General features: G+C 35.5%; 7 protein-coding genes across 10 annotated transcripts; 4 read left to right on the top strand and 3 right to left on the bottom strand.

Moving 5' to 3' along the window:
- The first annotated feature begins 3363 nt into the window (after nt 1–3363).
- Nucleotides 3364–4301, top strand: LOC116137282 (senescence associated gene 20). Its single transcript, XM_031422970.1, has one exon. It carries the CDS (start codon nt 3644–3646, stop codon nt 3971–3973), a length of 330 nt encoding a protein of 109 aa, XP_031278830.1. The 5' UTR covers nt 3364–3643; the 3' UTR covers nt 3974–4301.
- A 5627-nt stretch (nt 4302–9928) lies between these two features.
- On the bottom strand, nt 9929–10732 carry LOC116137022 (protein LURP-one-related 14-like). Of its 2 annotated transcripts, none has more exons than XM_031422709.1 (3): nt 10477–10732; nt 10159–10392; nt 9929–10057 (listed from the first exon to the last, which is right to left on the bottom strand). In XM_031422709.1, exons 1-3 carry the CDS (start codon nt 10720–10722, stop codon nt 9929–9931), a joined length of 609 nt encoding a protein of 202 aa, XP_031278569.1. In that variant the 5' UTR covers nt 10723–10732. The 2 variants fall into 2 exon arrangements, with proteins under 2 accessions (XP_031278569.1, XP_031278577.1); XM_031422717.1 differs by having other exon boundaries at nt 10159–10374.
- A 1227-nt stretch (nt 10733–11959) lies between these two features.
- On the top strand, nt 11960–14320 carry LOC116137043. 3 transcript variants are annotated; one of them, XR_004129108.1, is made up of 5 exons: nt 11960–12565; nt 13072–13132; nt 13226–13317; nt 14102–14219; nt 14301–14320. XR_004129108.1 is itself a non-coding variant. In XM_031422732.1 (4 exons), the coding sequence occupies exons 1-3, from the start codon at nt 12197–12199 to the stop codon at nt 13276–13278; spliced, it is 483 nt and encodes a 160-aa protein (XP_031278592.1). In that variant the 5' UTR covers nt 11960–12196; the 3' UTR covers nt 13279–13317; nt 14102–14299. The 3 variants fall into 3 exon arrangements, 1 of the variants encoding a protein (XP_031278592.1); XR_004129109.1 differs by lacking the exon at nt 14301–14320 and having other exon boundaries at nt 13226–13954; nt 14102–14299; XM_031422732.1 differs by lacking the exon at nt 14301–14320 and having other exon boundaries at nt 14102–14299.
- Nucleotides 14321–14437: 117 nt separating this feature from the next.
- LOC116137035 (staphylococcal-like nuclease CAN2) lies at nt 14438–17069 on the bottom strand. Its single transcript, XM_031422721.1, has 9 exons — nt 16400–17069; nt 16186–16241; nt 15990–16104; nt 15799–15912; nt 15523–15710; nt 15377–15436; nt 15070–15229; nt 14915–14983; nt 14438–14831 (listed from the first exon to the last, which is right to left on the bottom strand). Exons 1-9 carry the CDS (start codon nt 16550–16552, stop codon nt 14733–14735), a joined length of 1014 nt encoding a protein of 337 aa, XP_031278581.1. The 5' UTR covers nt 16553–17069; the 3' UTR covers nt 14438–14732.
- Nucleotides 17070–17860: 791 nt separating this feature from the next.
- LOC116137065 (copper transport protein CCH) lies at nt 17861–18518 on the top strand. The gene is made up of 3 exons (XM_031422755.1): nt 17861–18008; nt 18096–18171; nt 18250–18518. Exons 1-3 carry the CDS (start codon nt 18000–18002, stop codon nt 18387–18389), a joined length of 225 nt encoding a protein of 74 aa, XP_031278615.1. The 5' UTR covers nt 17861–17999; the 3' UTR covers nt 18390–18518.
- Nucleotides 18519–18572: 54 nt separating this feature from the next.
- LOC116137056 (protein EARLY RESPONSIVE TO DEHYDRATION 15-like) lies at nt 18573–19415 on the bottom strand. The gene is made up of 2 exons (XM_031422748.1): nt 19079–19415; nt 18573–18953 (listed from the first exon to the last, which is right to left on the bottom strand). Exons 1-2 carry the CDS (start codon nt 19326–19328, stop codon nt 18796–18798), a joined length of 408 nt encoding a protein of 135 aa, XP_031278608.1. The 5' UTR covers nt 19329–19415; the 3' UTR covers nt 18573–18795.
- A 752-nt stretch (nt 19416–20167) lies between these two features.
- On the top strand, nt 20168–23398 carry LOC116137322 (cation/H(+) antiporter 4-like). Its single transcript, XM_031423010.1, has 4 exons — nt 20168–20589; nt 20777–21778; nt 21873–23041; nt 23234–23398. The coding sequence occupies exons 1-3, from the start codon at nt 20356–20358 to the stop codon at nt 22986–22988; spliced, it is 2352 nt and encodes a 783-aa protein (XP_031278870.1). The 5' UTR covers nt 20168–20355; the 3' UTR covers nt 22989–23041; nt 23234–23398.
- Nucleotides 23399–24103: the final 705 nt, after the last annotated feature.

Below are 24103 nucleotides of genomic sequence, written 5' to 3'. Positions count from 1 at the left end.
TTGGACTGGTTAGAGGTTTAAGGAGTAGCCTACAGTTGATTTTTGTAGAAGACATAAGCAGCACTCTATATATTTGAAAATTTTGAGCTGGAGTATGTGTTCTTTGTTGATATTTCATCAATATTTATCAGGACTAACAATTTTTTTCCCCCATGGGTCATGCTTATTTGTTAGTTACTTTCTTTGTAATCTGTTTTCATGTCGATCCTAGGAAGATTGGCCATCGTTTGATGTAGAGGACCAAACCTGGCACCTATTTATTTCTATAACTGGTTCATTTTTTGTGATGTTACTGTTATTAGATACATTCTCTGGTGGCACAAGAGTGGGTGTTGGAAGGATGTATTGCTCTTCTATCTGCCTATCTTTGTTATTTGTCAAAAAAGTGTGGTAATACCTTAATGTTATGCGCAATTACTAGAAATTTCACGCTAAACTCTCTCTATTTCGCACACAAACACTTTTGGGTAGTGGAGTATTTACATGTCACATGATAAAGAGGGCCATATTGGTGAGCGGTATTGATTCCTCTTATTAGCAATATACATCTTGCTGTTTGATTAGGTAGTGATACATCACTTTCTCTTTGTGGTCATAATCATGGCCAACATTTTCAAGTTGTCAATAGATTGGTCATAATCATGGCCAACATTTTCAAGTTGTCAATAGATTTCTATAATAGGGCTTACAAAGCAGCAACATAGGCATAAAATTCCACTAGCTTCAGAGTTTGTATCCCACTTTATTGTTTCTGTCATGATTCTCATTTTGATGACAGTGACTGTAGTCCAATTCTGGAATTCCATCTCTGCATTCATAAGAACATTTAAAACGTCTCATAATGCATCTCTATGATATCATCTGGTTTCGTATTAGCAATAAATCGACAAATTAGATCGTTGTCAGGTACTTAAAAATGCATGTTAGTGACCAATATTGAGTAGTTAGTCTGCCTTATGATTTTATAATGAAAAGTGCTATCCTTACAAAGACCCATACAAAGAGGGCTACAAAGTGACATCATCCAGAAGAAAAAAACAAGGAAAAAACGGAAAGAGAGAGAGAGAGAGAAATCATGAAAATCAAGGGTGGGGATTATCTTTGTATGCCCCCTTTGTATGTGTCTTTGTAAAACTAGCATTGCTCTTTTATAATTGATACTTCTATAATTGAATGAGAAATATCTTAGTTTTTGTCATTACTCTTGTTCTGTTTGCTTGTCCTATGAGGAAACTGACTCTGCTGTTAAAAGAGTCATGGAAGTTACCTCTTGTCTTCTTATATCTTTCACCTTTTGCATTTTATATCTCTACTTTACAAAATCTTATTGCCATTATTTGTTCTTGCACACTGTTATGTACATAGTTTTCTATCATATGGTGCTCCTGGACGGTGTAATGGAGTAGTAGTTTTTTGGTTGGCAAAAACTGATAATATAGTTTAATGAAGATTGTATTAGATTGAGAAAATAGCCTGAAAGACCAGCGCTTAAGCTGCAAAACAATGGTCATGGAAGCTTTACGCCTTCTCGAAAAGCCATATGACCATAATCCCAAACTGGGGACTAGGATCCCCTTCTGATCTGAACTTTTAGATCTTTTAAAACTGAGGAGACTTAGATTAAAACAGAAACTTGGTTCTTCATATCAACTTGCATAGAATTTAAAACATAGTCCAAATTCCAGTACTATAAGGTAGATGAGAATTTAATATATAAAATACATGTAACATCAGTTATGCTTTAGGTGGGGATTATAGCAGGTTAGCCCAGGAATAATGTAGGCTGCTAAACAGTTTAGGTAGGATTAGGGGAGTAAAAAGATGTATAGCTAATTCTCTAATCTTTGTTCAATAATTAGGCTGTTTAAACTCTAACAGACTGTTTAATTAGTTGCAAAAACAGTTTGCTTAATGGAAAGTCTTAAAAACTACATTTTGCCAACTCAAATCAAACCCAGAAATGGTTAATTCAATTTTCAGGTAAATGAAATTCCAGCTAGCAATATCATCCTGTACCCTTTAGCAATCTCTCAGGAATCTACTATTCCGGGGCAAACTGACAAGACCTTGTCTTTTGTCAATTCTGTATTCTTCCTATCCATGGGCTGACAGGATTTCCACTTGCCTGGAATCAACTCAAACTCTGTTTCATAAAATGACTACCGAAAATGCCAGGCCGACTTTAGCCCTCTGATTATGTATGCCAGTCTAGCACCTCACTGTATTTTACCAGGACAATTTTCTTGTCTATTCTAAAAGACAAAACCCATCTTTGTCTTGCAATGGACCCAACTTTTCTTTGCTATTACATTTTTGCCAACATTTTCCCACTTATTAAATTCAATCAACCAAAGATTCCAACCCTATTCTCAGCATATCCTTCTTTAATACTGGTTTTGCTTACACTATTATTAATCTTAAAATCTTTACATCGAGTTTATGGCAATCTCACCAAGAATACTTTCATATCACAAGTAGCGAGTTTTTATTTTTTTTAGGTGAAAGGGAGTGTCCAAGCCAGTTTGCATGTACCTCAATTAATTTCCTAGACGTTAAAATTAACAACCAAGTAAACCTCCAGTAATTATCTCTATTAGCAACCAAAGATAATCATAATCAGAACCTCTTGAATAATACGTTCAAGGGTCTATATTCGACCACTTAACCATGAAAGAATGGTTATTAGTTGCGAGATTTTTGCCACTTAGAGTTTCACGTAAATAGAACGCAAACCATAATAGACTCTGTTTGAATGTGAATATTCAAAGTCTAAACAAATCTTTATTGTTCAACTCCCTTCTTTTACGGAGTCAAAAGAGAAAATTATTTTTCCCCTGAAATTGACATGTAGATTCAAGATCTATAATTAATTAATTAACTAATTACTCATTTACTAAATCTTTAGTTTTCTTAAAATTGAAGACATCAGGATCAGGAATATGTTTTGTCCCTCTCATGGCTTTAATTCTAATTTTCAGGAGAGCTTCCTTGCGGCAATCTCTCGCCAAGTCTATAGCGTAAACTCAAAAACACTCCACTTTAAGAATAAATCACAATTAGCAAGTAATTAACTGGATAATTAAAATTAAATAGCCTAAGTCAAAATAGAAATAAGAAAAAGTCAAAGAAAGTTGGCTTGACTGCTCGCTACTCCCTAGCCTGTTTCCACGCCAATCAGAAACGTGTACAAAAGTAATAATTTTATATCCATTGGATCATCCACGTCCTCAAAACTAAGTAGAATCTTCCACGTCATTAAATTTTCGTTATTTCCCAAATAACCCTTCTAAATACTTTACTCTGGAAATGTCGCAGAGGATCCCGCCCCATCTGGCTGATCCTCTATATAAAGCTCATTCCTTCCCCGAATAAACCCTCACCGGTTCCTCCTGGTTACCCAATCTCATTTTCCAAATCTTTGTTTTCGTTTTCGTTTTCTCTGTTTCCGTTTTCTGTGTCTCTGTTTTCGTTTTCTGAACTGGCTAACTCTCAGGAAGAAACTCTGGCAGATTTCAAACTCGAGAATCCACACGTGGTTCTTGCGCTCTATGATGCCTTAAGCGCAGGTGACGTACAAACGGTTCACAAGATTCTAGCTCCTGACCTCGAGTGGTGGTTCCATGGCCCGCCGACTCACCAGTTTATGATGCACCTTCTCACTGGCGCTTCATCACCGTCTGATCCTTCCTTCGAATTCAAACCCCTTTCCATCACCTCCTTCGGGAACGTTGTTATCGCCGAGGGCTGTGATCACAGCCGTCAAATCTCCTGGGTCCACGCCTGGACCGTCACTGATGGGATAATTACTCAAGTGAGAGAATATTTCAACACTTCTCTTACTGTTACTCGCCTTGGAAACGCACTGGCAAAATCCACGGTGGAGATTAATCCCGTGCATTGCCCGTCCGTTTGGGAGAGTAGCTTCTCCAATCTGGCCGGAAAATCTGTTCCGGGTCTGGTTCTTGCACTATAATTAATTAATCAAAGGCCTTAAAAACGACTCTTTGTGTGATCAGGTGCAGCCGTAAATAGGATAATATTGTGGAATAAATAAAAGACTGCACGTGTGTCGGTTTCTGATTGGACAGAGAGATGTGAGTAACTAAGGCCCCTGTTCGCGAGGAGTGGTTTGCTTGCTTTTCTGTTTCAGTTTCTGTCTTTGCTGTTTGTTTGTTTCATTGTTTTCAGGTGTGGTTTGATGGGTCGAGTTAGACCCGTTTGGTTAGATCCGAATTTGTATGTTAATTGGTACTTTGATCGTGTAATAAAGATGGGATTATTTAATAATTTTGTTTCAATTATTTATTTCCTAATCATAATTAAAGATGGAAATTAATCTCAATTAATAGTCGTATATATTGGTAAATATCTTATCAATATGGATGGCGATTGATGATCCGCCGCAGCCTTTCTACCAACCCTTTGAATTTATCTAGCCGGCCTTCTAATAATAACCTCAATTTTTTCACTTTTTAAGAAAAATAAAAAAACAAAATTAAATAAATTGATTAAAAAATTAAATTAAGGAGGAGCAGCATTCCGCGTTGGCATTTTATAATCATTTGAGAATTGACGGCAACATCATAGGACACGTGGACGGCAAGACTCGTTAACAGCTCATATGATACACATAATCAGGTGGGTCCGCAAGGATTACCCTTTGATATCAAGATCCGATCTCATCATGTTTGTTTCCCCGATAATCAATCATGCGTTCATCTCAGTTTTTGCGTCATCATTTACCACGTGGACCCTTCTTGTGCAACCAACTATCACCAGAAATGAGAAAAATAGTAAATTATTATAATTTTTTTTTTATAATGTAATTTAAATGCTGGAATATTATAAATGAAATTATAATTCACTTATAGTCAATGTCTAATTAATAAATCTTAGTATGAGATTAGAAATGCATGCATATACATCATTTTCAATTATAATATACACAAATTCAATGTACAATTTTAATATGGCACGGAGAAGAATTCAATCGTAACGTTGCCTCTATCTACATAATGCCTTTTGTGAGCGTGACGTGGATGTTAAATACACTAAATGTTTCTCGCATGTTTTGCCTTTTTGTAAGGTTGTTGAGACCCATGAAATTGTTGCCCGTTCTCTCATACGTGAAATGACATATATGGGTGCAGGGTCTCGACTTTTCTTCGTCCAAACTATGCCTTTGTCCCTTAAAACGAATGACTATCATGACCTTCTTGATCTTGTTGTAGCATATGTATTGAACGGGGTTCATGTTAGATCTAATGTATCTTATTCAACTTGCATTTTATTTTTAATATTTAAAAATAATAATAATAATAAAAAAATAAAACATATGGTTGGCAGGAGAATCATAATCGACTTTGTCTTCAATTATATATTCAATTAATAATGAATTATTCCTGTGTATCAACAGATTAAAGAAAAAGAGATACGGCACAAGTGGGTTAAATTATGAAATATTAAGAAAAGGACATATGTGAGTTTGAGTTTGGATTTTCTTTATTAAAGATGAATATTCAACTCATATTCGATTCAAATTCGGATACATAAATTAATTTATAAATAATCCCATATTCATTAGAAATTTTTGCATCATATATTTGATTTTTAGAATAGTCAAATTAAGTTAAAAGAATAAGAATATGCTTAATGAAAACTCCATTTTATTGTGGGTTTAGTTGCAAGCATAAATATTGAGGAGAATCGTGAAACTCTTATTCTAATACAACACAAAAAATCGCAAAATTGGTATAAAATAAAATAAAATAACCCAAGAAAAGAAAATTTTAGCATATGATTCCTATAAAAAAATAAAAATAAAAAAATATTCGAATATGCTTATTTATGTTATATCATTATCAAAACATGCAATAAAGCCAACATGCAGCATTCTGATAAGGTATTTTTCAAAAGTGTTTACTGCAAAAAATATTTTATAAAAACGGCTAGAAATTTTATTTATCCCACACCGCAAATTTGGTAAACAGTTATAATGTATATATACGTAGTTGTACTTTCTCTTTCTTGGAGATAATTATTTTCAGTGAATTCTTCCTAAACCTCTTTATTACCTAAATTACGGGTTTCGGTTTCCTCCTCTTTGAGCTAGCAATTTTTTTTTTTGTGAAAAATAGAGATATTGGGGCACTTTTCCAAAGAATAATCCATCCACTTTCCAGGGAAAAGGGGGGAAGAAAGTTTATCTTGTTTGGAAGACTATATCAACATCTTTTTCTTTGTTAAATCAACTTTTACTTTATGTCATCATCTTGATTCCTGAACACAGTGGGAGTGGAAAATTTGCAGAATAAGAATAAATTAATTATAATCGCATTGAAAAGGATTCTGAATACGATGGCATTCTTATCATTATCACACAACATAAGATTCCAATACTGATAAGCTTTGACACTTATAGAACTACTAAATTAATATTAATTTGGGGAAAATTGTATCAAGCTATTGCTTATCTTTTCATTTTATAATTTGATTAGTCGTAATTTATGAAAGACTTAAGTCGGATGGCTGGAAAATACAAGAGAGAATGGTCATAATATCAAACAAAATTAGTTGAACAAAATCTAATATTATTTTGTTTCTGATAATTTAAAATACGCTAATGTTAAACATTTCTTACTATTACTTTAAGTTATCTGGATTTTGTTAATAGGGTTCGAAGAATTACATCATCTGATCATCACAAATTGTCTTATCGATTCTGTATGATGATGTTTGAATTTATTTTTTATCCAACTTTTTTTTATAGGGGTTCGGAGCATGTCCTTTGGATTTAAACCTTGAATATCGTTCTTTCAAACGAGTCAAGAGTTTCACTTTAAGATTTATGTGTATATATGATTTTTTGTTTGGTATATAATTTTGTAAAAAGAAATTAGTTTCAAGCTTATACAATTGCAATGGGTTTTGTTGAAGTTGCGTATGTGATTTATGGGATTTTTTTTCTTAACTTTTTTTTTTTTTTTTTTTTTAAATAATGAGGGTTCGTGCAAGAAATAAACTTGAACGACTAGTCATACATGGAATCATTCCGTAAACAACAAGTCGTTTATTATTTGACGACAAGCAACATTAGATAATATTATGCATTCAGTATATTGAAGTACGAAAATAAATGACAAATCAAAATAGGTAACAATTTAGAATATGATTTTCCTATATACCAAAGTTTATTTATTAAAAATTATTCAAAGTACCCTCTTGTTAATTAAGTATTATTAAAAAAAATATATATACTGCATTTAAAAATTTTACTTCGGAGATTTTTTTTTTTTTTTTTGTTTTTAACCATGTGTTTGGACTAGTTTATCCACACCTCGAGTAATCCTAAAAAAAAACTAGCATAACAATTCATCATCTCGGCCTAGGGTCGTCTCAAGAACATTTGTAATCCTAGGCAAGAGTTACTTTCGGGCCTTCTAAAAATATAAGCATATATTAAAAAAATTATTTCAAATTTATTTTTCTTGCCTTTTGAGATGCAAAATCACTAGGAGAGGTGGACGGCGGGCTAACGGGATCAGGTTGGTGGGGGGTTTTGGAGAGCAGATGTTGGAGATGCGATGGGTGGTGAAATGAGTGATTTCCAATGTCAGGATTGGTTGGAAAAGGCTTAAGAAGTCACGATCCAAAAGGTATCAGTGTTCGGCAATTGACGGATTAAACAAATGAGGTATGATAGGGGTTTTGGTAAGAGGGCTAGGGGGAGGAAGATGGTGGTGTCTGGGAAGGCCAACAACGCCTGGTACATGCCGAAAAGGCCAGAAATGGTTGTCGTGGGCTATGGAGTTGGGTTGCGAGATTCGTAAAAAATTGGCCAAATCGAGGGTTATCAAGGTTAGGAAAACACTTGGGAAATGATATAATGATGATTCCGGTCGATTTTAGTGAGAAAATTGACCAGAATCAGCTCCAAAGGGTCGACGGCAGAAGAGGGGTGGAGATGATTTATGTAAAAGTCAAATTTTTGGATGGAATTAGGGGTGGGTAATTTGAGACACGTAAATGACTATTTTAGCCTTTCATTGTTAAAAGAAATTTAATGTGTTGATTTAGGGGTGTAAATTAGAACATATGAAACTAAAGATACAAACTTACTATTTCGTCAAACTTTGGGTGTGAATATAACCAAAAGGTTTGTAATAAATTTGGTCTTATGGGCTTTTTTTTTTTTTTNTTTAATAATGAGGGTTCGTGCAAGAAATAAACTTGAACGACTAGTCATACATGGAATCATTCCGTAAACAACAAGTCGTTTATTATTGGACGACAAGCAACATTAGATAATATTATGCATTCAGTATATTGAAGTACGGAAATATATGACAAATCAAAATAAGTAACAATTTAGAATATGAGTTTCCTATATACCAAATTTTATTTATTAAAAAATATTCAAAGTACCCTCTTGTTCATTAAGTATTATTAAAAAAAATATATACTGCATTTAAAAGTTTTACTTCGGATAATTTTTTTATTTTTTTTATCTAAGTGTTCGGATTAGTTTATGCACACCTCGATTAATCCTAAAAAAAGACTAGCGTAATAATCCATCACCTTGGTGTAGGGCAAGAACATTTGTGATCCTAAACAAGAGTTACTTTGGGGCCTTATAAAAATATAAGCATATATTAAAAAAATTATTTCAAATTTATTTTTCTTACCTTTAGAGATGCAAAATCACTAGGAGAGGTGGACGGCAGGCTAACGGGATCAGATTGGTGAGGGGTTTTGGAGAGCAAATGTTGGAGAAGCGATGGGTGGTGAAATGAGTGATTTCCAATGCCAAGATTGGTCGGAAAATGTTTGAGAAGTCATGACCCAAAAGGTATCGGTGTCTGGCAATTGACGGAGTAAACAAATGAGGTATGATAGGGGTTTTGGTGAGAGGGCCGGGGGGAGGAAGATGGTGGTGTCGGGGAAGGCTAACAGTGTCGGGTACATGCCGAAAAGGCCAGAAATGGCTGTTGTGCGTTATGGAGTTGGATTGCGAAATTCGTAAAAAATTGGCCAAATCGAGGGTTATCAAGGTTAGGATAACACTTGAAAAATGATAAAGTAATGATTCCGGTCGATTTTGGTGAGACAATTGACCAGAATCAGCTCCAAACAGTCGACGGCGAAAGAGGGGTGGAGATGATTTATGTGAAAGTCGAATTTTGAGATAGAATTTGGGGTGGGTAATTTGAGACACGTAAATGACTATTTTAGCCTTTCATTGTTAAAAGAAATTCAATGTGTTAATTTAGGGGTGTAAATTAGAATATATAAAACTAGAGATACAAACTTGCTATTTCGTCAAACTTTGGGTGGGAATATAGCGTAAAAGGTTTATAATAAATTTGGTTTTTTGGGCCTTTTTTGGGGGGCCCCTTGGCCTAGATAAAAAATTATACACAATTTTCCATTTTGTAATATATTCAAAAAAAAATTTATAAAAAAATTGGATCCCTATTTTTGGGGGCCCTAGGTAGGTGCCTCACCTACCTACCCTTGAGCCGGCCTTGCCTCGGCCCATGATCTCCCACTTAAATCGCGAATATCGTCAATTGTAACTATCTGAATTACCCAGAAATGGACACTTCGGAGAACATGCTAGCTTATTGCGGATGTTGTTATCTTTTATCATATCCAACATTGTTATACCCAGAGATTGGGAGGGATGTGCTTAAATTTGAAGCATCCATGAACAAATTCTCCGCCGAATTTTGTTATAATTACACTGATATCTATTCTGAATATAATGCCATCCTTATCATACAGAATTTATATTATAAATGTAGATAAGCTTGAATCGGAAAACCCAATTAGTGATGAAATGGTATGAAAAAGGAATATGTATATGGTACATTAGAATTAAAAAAAAAAAAAAAAAAAATCAGACAAATGTGGTTAGTAATAAGCTAATTCAATTTTCATTTTCTTCAAGAATCACCAGTAATGCCATGATAAATGAATAATCCACCTCTGGTTGAACTCTCACTTTGAAGCTTTCTCTACCTTTGCAGAAACTTCCCCATGAATAGCTGTGATGCACCTGCAAAATCACCATGTTATGTATTCCTGTAAGATCGATTAATTTGAAACGTAACCACAGTTTTCACAGAGTTTTTATAATCTCATGAGAGAACCTAATACCTGTGCAATGGGAGATTTGTCTTTGTACGCTTTGAAAGATAGAGAAGCAAAGGATCCTGTTACATAGAAGTCACCAGCTTTTTTATTATCATTGTCAGGCAAGAACACATCCAGCCTTGTTTTGAGCTGGACAGGACTACGTTCCTCTACTCTGAAGAGAATGTCATCTGAATTTTCTCCCGGATGAACCGTCCAAACTTTGCGCCATTTAGCTGACTGACCGAAATTACATATCTATACCACGTCAGAATACATGCGTGTATATATCAGTTCAATACCACGAAGCTGTTTAAAGTGTCTTTCTAAAAGAAGCCTTACCGTTTGTTTTAATGTAAGGAGAGGAATTCCTGTAGGATCGCGCATGACTCGTTTCTTGGAGATTTTCCAGACACTACCATCGATTTGGAGGAGGAGATTTCCACTAGAATCAAATACATCATAATGTGCTTTGGAGAATCCTTGAATTCTTTTCTTCACAGTAATCTCCATTGTATAAGGGACACAAAAGCTATCCCCAACAACACTTATCATGGGAACTCCATAACCCCATGCAGAATTGGCCATTGGTATTCTAATGCCTTCAGAAATTATAATACAATCTCAATTTTTAAGTGATGTTTTATTAATATGGGGGCTCTTCAAGCACTTGATGAACAAAAGTCTTACAGAGGAGGAAAAGTTTTAAGGAAATGCAAGGAAGGGGAGGTCCAATGGAGAAGAGAGAAGAGAGAAATAATGGGAGAAATATGGTGAGAAAATTCTAATTTCCCCAACAGAAATTGGGCGTCAAAGTGTGTTAATATGCTAAATATAATTTGTGGCCAAGATGAGAGCTCGCAAAACAACATTTTAGAGGCAAAAGCAACAGACATTCAACCGAAAGTCATTATATATAATGTTCAAAGAAAATGATCTCATTCAGCCTATTCAGGTATCCCGTATCCCCAATAGTTCTGGACTCTCAGTTATCTCAACAAACAGTAAGAGTGAATTCCGTGAACAATCTCCTTAAGATATCCCTAATAGTTCTCAACTCTCTGTTGTTATGTTTAAAAAAAATATTTCTAATCTCATTTATTAGAAGTTGTATTTATTTCACATCGTTAATTTGATAAACTGTTATGGTATATATATACATGATTGAACTCCCTTTTTTCTTGAGTCAGTTTTTTGAGGTGAATTTTATCCAAACGTCTTGCAGATGAAGTTGTTCTCTCCTCCTTGGTAGTTTTGTATGTAAGAGATGCCTAAGGGGATTTATAAATGTTAACCTATATTGTGGATCCATTCTTCTTTATTATGTCAGAAACCCATATATATTTGTGTGAGTTATTATATAAGTTCTAGCGGTTGGTTTGAGACTTTTGGGTATATTACTTAAAAGGTCATGAGTTCGAATCCTGACAACTACTAATAAAGAATAATCATTAGAGGCTTACTTGATTGTTAACTTCAAGATTTCGAGAGATTAGTTAAGGTACGTACAAACTGGACCCGAACACTTTAAATACCAAAAAAAAAAAAAAAAAAAAAAAAAAAACAGCTATGTAGTAGGTTCTAAGCTCATATAATGCATTTATGAGTTCAATTCAATAAAATAAAAGTATATATTATGGCTTTAAACTTACATAAGACCTTATGGCTTTAAACTTACATAAGATCTTATATCATGAAATTTGGACACAATTTTCTATAAAAATCTCATCAAACGAGCTGATAAGATCGAGTGATTGGTTTTTATTTTACAAAAATATAAAAAACTAAAAATAGAGAAGAGAACAAGCCTCTTACCCTAAATAAAGATCTGGAACATGCTGTTCTTTGTTCTTGATTGAGCTTAAAACCGAAACAAACCCACGAACTGTGACCATGGAAACTAGATAAAATCGAAAACAGCTATAAAGACAACGAGCAGGAGTCATGATAAAAGGTCCGGCTGTATAAATAAAGTCGCAACTTTTCTTCTTATTTCTATCACCTTATATTATAAATAACATAAAGGGAACATTTTTCTTTTTCTTTTTTCCATTTTGGTTATATGGGCAAATCACTTTCATCAACCGCAACAAAACTGCAAGAACTTGCCAAGGCGGTCTCTTCATCACCCGAGAGGCTGCAAAGAGTGAGGCCAAAACACTCAAAGCCGCCACCTTTTTTGAGAATTCGATCTGAAACAAGGAGGCCGACTTCTGCGGTTCGAGTTGACTCGGAGCCAGTGAAGAAGCCTAAAATGGAGGACAATTGGGAGGGCCAAAAGAGGGTGCCACTGGCTCAGGTGGTTTCAGATTGTGTAAAACGGTGGTTCCAAGATACTCTCAAGGAGGCCAAGAAGGGTGACTCGTCAATGCAGGTCCTTGTTGGGCAAATGTACTTCAGTGGCTATGGTGTTCCTAGAGATGCCCAAAAGGTCCATTACTGTTTATGTTTCTATTTCAATTTTATTTCCTTTTTGTTTATTATCTTGTTTGTGATTCTGGGTTCGCATTTTTATCTGTTTGTCGTGTCTATCATTGTGATAATTTGTTTGTGTGTATATATTGAATTTGTTTCATTATAGGTTTCTTATCTCCAAGCTATTTTGGTTTCTGGTTAGAGCAAGTTTACTTCAATTGGGCTAAATGTTGTATTAAGAATATACTCATAATCAATGATTTTGTTATTTTGGGTCTTAATGAACTAAAATTAGAAAGCTTTCGAACTTAGTACTAGTTACCAAACCCAGTGAGCATTGCAATATTTATTCTTGATGTCGCGGCTGCGCTTATCTCAATTTGCTTGATAGTAGGATTTTATTTTTGTCTTTCTTGTTTACTGAAATTTGTTCTTCTTTGTTGCCATTGGAGTTCTAATCTCCTATTTACTTGTTTTGAGTTTTGTGGTATTGAATGGATCTATCTTTTATTCATAAATAAGGGCCGTGCTTGGATTAATAGAGCTTCGAAGAGTCGATCTTCAGTCAGTGATAAACCTCCAGGTACGACTCTTTCACTCACTACGTCGTATTAAAGGAATCAATCTTTAACTACTTCTTTGTTTGTTTTAATTGAAGTTTATTTGGTTTCTCAAGGTTATAATGCAAGTGACTCAGATTCTGATGAATTAAAGGGTGATACAAATTGAGATCAAATATACGCTCCTATCAGAATCGTCTATTCCAATGTGAGATAAATTCTGCCTTGCTTTTGTTGGCCAACTGTTCTGATGTGTCCTGGATTTGGAACTACCTAGTTTTTCTAATTCTGTACAAGTACTGTTTACAGGACTTTTCCTGGTTAGAGGGACGTGAGTTTAGAAGTTTGAGTGCAGGGTTTATCTCTGGATTTGATACCACTTTGCTGTATAACATTGACTAAATTTTTGGTTTGATTCTTAAAATCTTCTAGGGTAGATTATCAGTTTCTATTCTAGTTTTCTATTACTTCTATTTTAGTTTGTTTTCGTGGAGAATTCATATTCAAGTTCAGCTTTCACAATTCCGGATTTTTAGAGAGTAATTAGTAATTCCATCTTTGATCAGCACAAAACACAAAAGTTTGCTATAGCAGTAAAAGCATGGAGGACATGACTTTTTATTTCTTTTTCGACTATGAGAATATAAATTAATGTAATTGCTAAGCATAAACGGCTGCAATTAACTCCTGTGGACAAATGTTCATTGCAACAGCAAACTTAGCTATTGTGGAACATAGAATTTCTAGGCATGCTGGTTTGTCTGGAGACTAGATGAATTAGGATGTTTTGATTCTTTAAAGGGCAATTTCTGGACATCTTAGGTTATATGAGGCCAATATCTGAGGTGACAAATATTCTTTTTGGAAAAGAAAAAGCGAATCAATATTCTGATACTTTGTATTACATGATAAACGATTCTCATAACTTGAAATATAGCAAGTCCTAGATACTGAATTCTTGTGTACTGAATTATGCCTCTTTTATTTTGCAGTGGAATCTTGGGCTGTGCCAGTTTTGTCATCACATTTTCACTCAAGTGTTGAGCCTATTTATATCTCTAATCTCCAAAAAATTGTTTAATTTTCTTTCCTTTGTAATTTTTACTCTAGGTATGTTTTCACCCTCAATTCACTGTATTTATTATTTTGAATTTTGAGCTTTCAATAGAATTTATATTTCCTTTTCTGCAGCAAAGAGAACATTCACAGGCACATAAGAAGTGATGTTATGAATTATTTCAAGTTAAAAAATTCTCTTGTTTTTGCGTCTCTTTCATGTCATCTTCAATTTGAGGCCTTGTGTTGTTTATTGACAATTTTCTTCAGTATTCTTACAAAGACATATGCATTTGCTTAACCAACAGAAACATGCTGAAGTTACATGAGGGAAGCAATTGTCAAATATACTGCAACAGTAATTATTAAAAGCCAACCTACCAAACTAGAAAAGTTCTGAATAAGATATTACATAAACTCGCAGTTATCTTGCAATGTTACTTTGTTTCTCTTCTTTGATAACAATTCCAGGTCCAAATTGTGAATATTGACTCTGGTTTGGTTGTGCCTGGGCAATATGGTTTCTGGAGGCAGACACAAACAGTTCACAGTTGTCTTGACAGTTATTCATCTGCCTTCACGTCTGTCCTTCCTCCATTCCCATGGCTTCTCTGGGTTTGATGCAGCCCATAAACCAACTCGCTTTGCTCGAGCCTCTTTTTCCCACTGGTAGTTTATAGTTCAAGGTTTAGTATTGGAAGATTGAACAAAGTAGTAGAAAAAACCAGCAAGTTTAACTGAGCACATACTGTTGAGAGCTCTAAGCGATGGTCATATGCATTGTAATGCCATGCACACCCTTTCTTGAGCATTACTTCCTGTTTGAGAATTGTGAGATTAGCAGATTTTTTTCTTCACAATGGGTGAGTGAGAACCATAACCATTGTTGAACAAAACAGTGTACCTGTACAAATATGCCATTGCTGTATACATCTCCAACACAGCGACCATATCGATCCTCTCCATAGACTAGGATTGTCAAGCTCTTACCGTGAACAAGCTTAAGCAGTTCCTGTTTTGATTCTTCCCCATATGGCATTTCACCCTCCGGTGCATCTATACCTCTGCTCCCACTCAAAAACGTTAAGCACAGAGAGATTTGCTTGATTGAATCCAGTAAGAAGATTTAGGTGCATCTATACCTCTGCTCCCATTCAAAACGTTAAGCACAGAGAGATTTGCTTGATTGAATCCAGTAAGAAGATAGTTACCTTAATCGAATGCGGTATTTTCGAGCAAGAACCTCTTCATTGTTTGGAAGATTTATTACCCTAAAGCAACCGGACGCGGACAATATGAAATCATTTCTTCAGGTATTGAACAAGTGCATTCAGATCAAATAGATGCAAAAACCTACCTGTATCCTGCATTAATGATTTCTTGGTGACGTGCATCTGCTTCTGCATAATTCCTCTCTGCTCTAGCTTGTGATCTTCGCACAGCTGCCACTTGTACATCTCTGGGAACACACGACGACTCCCTCGGGCTATCCGTGCGTACATATACTGTAATTGTATCCCCATCTGCTACTGCTCTTGCATCCACCTGCTTCCATTGCAATCATCATCAATACAAACCAATTTTATCTACTGTCATGTAAGATAATCTGCAGTCTTATGAAGTTTTTCATTACCACCGGCAGCGACTGCATTTCAAACTTCACCCCCTCTGGTAATGATGTCGGGACACCAGCAGAAACTTGAACAATAGTATGAGGAAGAGGCAAGCCATAAAAAGCCAACAAGCCCTACACATTAGCAGTGATTATATTAGCACATCATCAACTATGGTTTCAACTTTCAAGAATTATGCAATCATCAGTACCTCAACATCTTGCTTTAGGTGTCTCTTCAAGGTCTCAACGACAAGCCTAGTTGCTTCCTCTGCTGTTTTTGGAGGAGGCTTTGCTTGCTTCCATGTTTCTAATATTTTTCTATACCTTCACACAGCTAGTATGTTGTTCAGTTACTTATAACAAGAGAATTGATTCCTTCAAGAACATCAAGTTAAAGTGTTTTACCAATTGGCCTGAGCCTTCCTGGACGATTTAACATTCTGACTAAGCCCTTCCGGAACCTGATAAAACCACACATGGATCTCAATTCAACCCGGATAAAAGTTAAGATAACCTAGATTTATAATTAGCTATAAGCAAACCTCTCGACAGTAAGAGAAAAAAATTATTTCATCAAAACTGACTTAAAGTTGTCACAAAAGATTCCCAGAAACAGTACCTGTGAGTTGATCTCAAAGTTGAAGAGATCATGGGCGAGAGCTGAGACTCCGACGGTGGCTGCAGAAACTCCATGAGGTCCAAGTGATCCTGACTCATCTGAAGTTGCAGGCTCGACGCATCTCTCATACAAGAGCCGAAGTGCATTTCCCATGAAGAACAATATCCTAACTTAAAATTTGTCTAAGCAAAATTAGAAACTTTGTGATGGACAAAAAGCTCAAGGGAAAACTTGTCAGAAGAAAAAAAAGAATGTTGTTGGAGGACGGCAATCAACAAATAGTGAAGCAGAGAAACAACTGTGTGACATGTGGCGTTTTTTTATTGGGTAATATTTTTTAACTGAGATGACTTGTTACCATGAAGATCTGATTGTCCTCACTTGGCGAGCAGTTAATGTATCAGGTCAACGGCCTGCCGTACGTTGTAAGGGGAGCTCGGAAACCCTTATGAAAATGAACATGCTTTCAGTTGATAAAAATATTTGAAAGTGTTTTCCAAGAAACACTACCAAATTCAGAAAGAATCTCTACAAAACTGTTAATTCTTAAACAGATCTTGATTGATGACGAATACTCAGAGAATAATATAACTTAAAAAAGAAGGAAGATCTTTCAACTTAAAATGATTCTATATTTGCTTCTTTTCTGAAAGTAATACAAATAATCCTTCGATTCTTTTCACTTATGAATCCCAATTGGTAGAAAACAAAAACAAAACTTAAAAAGTGTTTTTCTTTCTTTAATTCCCCAATCCCTTTACCCCACCCCATCATGGTGAAGAGACGCACAAATAAAAAAAAAAGTGCCAAATGGGCTTCATAAGTACCACTAAGTTCAGGATGGATTGGTGTGGTTCAAATTATATACGCGTAGGACACCAGCATACTCAAACATGAACGAAGAAAGGCATCTGAGAAAGCATATTGGCCTGTGATTGCAAAGTTCCAATTCTTGACTGGGGGCGACACCAAAGAGTTGGTATTGGTACTAAATAAAATGGAGACTCAAAACAATTTCTTTGTTCTCAATGTGCCATAATTTTCAGGAATTAATCACTTCAACAGTCTCCTATGATTATAAGGGTATCCAAAGCTAAACCAAGAGGTGCTATTGTCCAATACTCCAATTTCTTTTACTCTTTTTGTTGGTACAATTTTCTCTAATGCAGTATCTGTTTGTGTCACGAAACTGAAATGCAGCAATTTCTGGTTCTGTCACGAAACTGAAATGCAGCTCTCTCTCCCCACTCATATTCTCATATTTCAACACTAATTTGTACTTTCCTTATAATAGGATGTGAACACAGTTACACAAAAGTTATTAACCAGAAATCTCCACCCCACATTGTCACAGCTATACATCATTTCGAGCCTGGAGCTGGCTAATGCCTCTTAAGTCAATAAAGTTTTTAGCTTTTCACAAAAGTAAAATTCCCAATCAATCAAGTAAAGAATCCCATACCCTCACCACCCCCTCTCCATTCTATATATTTATACACGCCTGGCAGCCACTTTGCCCAACATTAAATTTCCAGCTGCATGATTCTTCTTCTTCATCCTTCATTCTTCTACCAAACTTACAGCTTACTGATCAATCAAAATGACTAATGTAAGTAATTAACCCACCAAATGTTCCAGTTCTTTATACTTTTTTTTTTTCTGCATCATCTCATACTATTTCGTGCTCATTCAATAGGTCGTGGAACTGAAAGTGGGCTTGCACTGTGAGGAGTGTATCAAGAAAATCTTAAAGGCCATCAAGAAGTTAGAGGGTATGTCTTTTTCTTCTCTCATGAATTGTAATTTTGCTTAAATGTTATTTATCTCTCAAAACTGGTTTTCGTTTGCAGATATTGAAACTTACAACGTGGATACTCAACTGAACAAAGTCATAGTAACTGGTAATGTCACAACAGAAGAAGTGATCAGAGTTCTGCAAAAGATCGGCAAATCTGCAAGCACTTGGGAGGAAGCTCAACTCGATTGTTGATTGGAATAGCACAAGAAAATAACTTAGCAAGTTAGTATTTTAGCACTTGACCTTTATTTATATCTTTATATTGGTTGCTGCCATTAAAGATCAAATATTTGTACGAGTTTTTTCATCCAATTTACCATTGGAGGAATATGTATTGAAATACTACTTAAATAATATTGAAATCTTAGATGCAACTTCACACTGAAATTTTCTCATTTAATCCATCAAATTACATTTTATTACGCCAAGTGAAAGCTATTATTACAGAATTTACAATCACTTCCGCTCTACGCTAAGTACAACTCAAAGTTAAAATCCAAGTCTCCGACTGACTCTTATATACAAAACAACAACCGTTGAAAAAGTAGGACGGATTGCTCTACCAACCCGTCTCAACTCAGCCGTCCGCCGAGTCACTCTACCTAGGCTGTTGAATCGGCCTCGGACTCACCTTCACGTTCACGATCTTCGGAGCCTTCTCAGCATACCTCGGCTTCTCATTCAAAGCTCGACCCTTTTTCCATTTCAACGTCCCAATCGAAACCAACTCCTTCCCAGACTCCATCTCCTCCGCCTCTGCACATATAAAAAAAACTCAAAAACTCAGTAACCAAGTTGGCTCAGAGAAAATAAAGTTCTGTGCTTTTTAGGGAAAAAAATATCTTCTTTTTTTTTTTTTTTTTTTTTTTGTTGTAACTTACGTTGGTGACCGCAGTCGCCGTCGTCAAAGAGATCGTCGTCGTCGGGGAGAACAAAATCGTCAAAATCGGAGAAGAGAGGGTCGATTTGGGGATCAAAGTAGCGTTCTTGGAGCCAGTAGTCACGGAACCACGGCGAGTTTTGGACAAGGGCCCACCATTGGTCAGAGAAGTCCTCGACCGTCCGATAGGCGAGTGGTACGAACATTGGAGCGTCGGGATTTAAAGTTGAGGACGAAGAAATGACCTCCATTTTCCCTTACGAAAATGTAGCAGCTTTATAGTGGATAAGGATAACGATGCTGAGACTTATGGGCTTTCTGTGAGGCTGTAACCTCAGTTGTTCCTTTATATAGGGTATAACCATGTAATAGCACCTTCTCTTTGGTATTATTTACAGAAATGCCACTGGTATATTTTTATTTCATTTTATATGATTAATGTAATTTCATATGAAATAATAAAGGTAATTAGTGCTTGGGTTCTTGTTGATATATTATAATTATACTATATAATTATAATATCAGGATATTCTATTATTAATTTCATATTAACTTGATATTTTACTGATAAATCTAATAATAATATGTTTTTTAACTAGATAATTTTTGTTCATATTTACAACCGAATTTCTGTTTACATTTAAAAGGATATAATATAATTCACACCTATTTTCAGTGTTTTTTATTTTATTTTATGTATTATCAGAATGATTTAAGTTTTAAGAGGGCAATAGTGTAAAAGCATGTGGTGGAATAAGGGCAAGGAATGGGCCCTAGTTTTAGCTCCAACGGCACACTGTATTGGTGAGTGTGAGAAACCTTTAAAAGACGGTTAAAAAAGGGCAAAAGAATTTTGTTTTTATTAAATAAAAAAATGCTTGGAAAATTGCGTCTACCGTCACTTGTCGGTGACTTAACCTAAACCTTTGTTCTTATCTTCAACCCCCTTAAAAATCAGTAGATGACACGTCCTTGTTCTCATCCTTTTGCCCTTAAATTGGTGGGCTCCTTTACTTTGAATTATATCAATTATTGAATGTTGCCATTACTGATATTTGATGTGAGCTCGAGAAATTCATGCTGTCACCCTCGAATGGTCTGTCTGTTAGGTTGAACTAAATGGTATAACTATATAACAGGATTATTTCTAAAAATGTTAACACAACTGGCTACATGCAAAGCAAAACAATCTCCACAGAGTCGAAACTGAATCTTCTCATTATATCAAGAATGATGTTGCTATTGTTTGGTGGGGGAATAAGTTCCGTGAGTTGAGCCATGGACATTAACACTACTTCGTATGCTGATTTGAAGAACAGACTCGATGGATCATGTCACCAATTCATTCCAGTTTATTCTGATGGGATTTGGAATGAAAGCAACGACGGAAATATTCTTAAACATGCATTGCTTCGTCTCTATCTACAAATTGCTGTCACTTTTATTCTCACTTCTGTCATTCACTTGTTACTCAGACGCTATGGTTTGCCTCGTCTTATTTCTGAGATCCTGGTACGTTTTCATTTCCTCTTCTTTCACATTCCAGTCTCTCAAGTGTTGTTGTTTTAATATGAGAAGACAGAATTTCATGAAACCTTATGAACTTTCAACTGCTATATGGAGTGTGGAGGGATGTAAATAGAGATAATGAATTTGAGTAGATGGGTTTTGATGATGATTTTGTGTGGTGTAACTGCAGGCTGGTATAATTTTGGGGCCAAGTGTGTTGGGGCACTTTTGGCCAAATGCATCAGAAGTTTTGTTCCCTCCACAATCAGAAAAAGTTGTGTCTGCATTGATATATGTTAGCTACATAATTTTTATGTTTCTGATAGCAGTGAAAATGGATATAAGTCTTATAAAAAAATGCAGCAGAAGAGAATGGCGTCTTTGTGCGAGCCTTACAATGAATTTCTTAGTAATCACGTTCATTGCTTCCTTATTAGGCAGAACTGCAGACAAGAAAGCGTTTACAAAAGACTGGGTTAGCTTCTTTTCAGGAGTAATGGTGCTAACATCATTTCCTGTAATAGCTTGCTTACTAATGCATCTCAAAATGGTCAACTCCGAAATCGGACGCCTTGCATTATCAACAGCTTTAGTCACTGATTTATTTAGTGTTCTAATAGTAAATTTTTATGATTTTTTAGACATAACGAAGGAAGCTTCAGTAAGAGCAGGAGTGAAGTCTGCAGTTCTTTCTTTTGCTCTTGTTGCATTTATAATGACCTTTCTTCGGAAACTGATGTTTTGGATCATCAGAAGAACAACAGAAGGGAAGCCTGTAAAGAATATTTATATAATCATCATAGTTTTTTTTGTGATGGTTGTGGCAATTTTTGGTGATAAAGTGGGAATTCAGTTTTTTTATGGACCTTTTATATTTGGCTTGGCGGTGCCTCCAGGGCCTCCTTTAGCTTCAGCCCTGGTGGGGAAACTAGATACAATCATAACAGGATTAAGTCTACCAGTGTTGGCAAGTTACTGTGGATATAAAGCAAATATTTGGGAATTAAACCATATGCCACCTGCTTCAATAACTTTTGCTTTGACTTGGAGTATAGCAATGAAATTGGCTGCAACATTCGTACCTGCTATTCGTTTGAAGATGTGTTTTCGAGATGCTGCTATTCTTACTCTCATCTTGAATGCCAAAGGCATTGTTGAATTAGGCACATTTGCTACGAACTCTCACAAGCAGGTATCATAATTGATCTTTTAATTTTCCATTGTACTTATAATTGAGATTACTATCTCTGAATTTGTGTCTCCTGTCTGATCTGTCTGTGTCTCAGACAATTGATGCTGGACATTTTACCATGGCAGTGGTGGTAATTCTGATAGTCGCAATGGTTGTGCCACTGGCTGTGAGAAAGCTCCATGATTCTTCAAAACTATATCCAGGCTACCAGCAAAGGAACATTCTGCATACTGCTGAGAGTGAATATTTGGGTATACTTGTCTGCACGCATACACAAGATGATGCCAAAGCTGCTGTCAGGCTACTAGAAGTTTCAAATCCTTCTAAAGGTAGAGGTTTATCAATTTTCGGACTTTACTTGGAATCAATTAGCAGAGAATCCACCCCAATCATAATCAATCATCAATTAGGCCAAAAGGCTTCCAATTCAAGTGGCGCACATCAACAACCTACCATCAATATTTTCAAGTTCTTCAAAGCTGAACATTCAAGATCTGTCAACCTTCAAGTCTTCTCAGCATTTTCCCTACCCAGTGAGATGCATAAAGACATTTGCTGGATGGCCTTTGACAAGTCAGTAGCTTTAATACTGCTTCCATTTCATAGGAAATGGAATGCCAAAGGAGAATTGATTGCAGATGACCAAGCTTTGAGGAACCTCAACTCTAAGGTACTAGATGAGCCCCCTTCTTCGGTAGGCATTCTTCTTGATCGCAGCAAAATGAATATCTCATCATCTACTTTTGTATCACAATCCATCTACAGTGTGGTTGTATACTATTTTGGTAGTGAAGATGATATTGAGGCAGTGGCTTATGCCACGAGGATGGCTGTATGCTCCAGAGTTCACCTGACAGTTATTCATTTTACTCTGTCCAATAATTGTGACCACACTACGAAACGTTCGCCTCTTGATGATCTTTCAATGGGCTTTGAGGAAAAAGATGAAATGCTAGGAACTAATAATACAATATACAGAGAACAGATTGTCACAGAAGGAGATGATTTGGCTAGGATGATTCGAGAAAAGGCAGAGAAATATGACCTTGTGCTAGTGGGGCGGCGACATAATTTGCCAATCACTTCATGCCTATCAGAATGTTGCGAGTATCCAGAGCTAGGGTCAGTAGGCGACCTGCTGGCTTCTTCAGACTTCAATAATTCTGTTTCAGTCCTGGTGATACAAAAACAAAACATTCAGGTCAAGTAGAAGTAGTCTTTCGGACCGGCCATGCAAACTAAAGATATTTCATCATTCTCAAGGTAAGACAAGTACATTCACCCACCAGTTTCAGTTTTTAATTCTGAACACAGACAATAAAGATTATCAAACATTTCACTAAAGCAATTAATTTTTTACGGATGGAAAGAAAACAATAATGTTTTCATAATTTTCATCTTGATACATTCTTATAAAGACTCTGAGAACTCTTAAGTGACAAAATCGGTTTGCAGGCCTGCATTGATCTTGGTTTTGTTTAGAGGACGGATTGAATTGCATAAGCACTTGACAATCTAGTTACCCTTGCGATCGAGCCAAGTTGCAGAAGAGACCACTAAATGATGGTAGAAGTTTCAAATGTCAAAAGCATTTAGATTGTAATAGCAACATACCCATTTGCATGCATAGATTGCTTTTTTTTTTTGGTGAAGTAATTTTCCCAATCTGCTTACCAATTAGAAACAGATTATATTTCTCAATACTAGTTCTGTAACTAAGCTCAAATATAAACCAAATACATATATATTTTTATAGTTTGAAGATGTTGCCAAGGCACATCCAACCACCATTCAAAGAAGATCTGAGCTACATCAAATTCGATCATAAGTATATTTTTATTTCATTTTATATGATTAATGTAATTTCATATGAAATAATAAAGGTAATTAGTGCTTGGGTTCTTGTTGATATATTATAATTATACTATATAATTATAATATCAGGATATTCTATTATTGATTTCATATTAAATTGATATTTTACTGATAAATCTAATAATAATATGTTTTTTAACTAGAGAATTTTTGTTCATATTTACAACCGAATTTCTGTTTACATTTAAAAGGATATAATATAATTCACACCTATTTTCAGTGTTTTTTATTTTATTTTATGTATTATTAGAATGATTTAAGTTTTAAGAGGGCAATAGTGTAAAAGCATGTGGTGGAATAAGGGCAAGGAATGGGCCCTAGTTTTAGCTCCAACGGCACACTGTATTGGTGAGTGTGAGAAACCTTTAAAAGACGGTTAAAAAAGGGCAAAAGAATTTTGTTTTTATTAAATAAAAAAATGCTTGGAAAATTGCGTCTACCGTCACTTGT

Source organism: Pistacia vera, unplaced genomic scaffold (genome assembly GCF_008641045.1).
Source record: "Pistacia vera cultivar Batoury unplaced genomic scaffold, PisVer_v2 Contig1092, whole genome shotgun sequence".
NCBI lineage: Eukaryota > Viridiplantae > Streptophyta > Magnoliopsida > Sapindales > Anacardiaceae > Pistacia > Pistacia vera.
The sequence above is the reverse complement of the archived record's forward strand: the minus strand, read 5'-3'. Positions and strand labels throughout refer to the sequence as shown.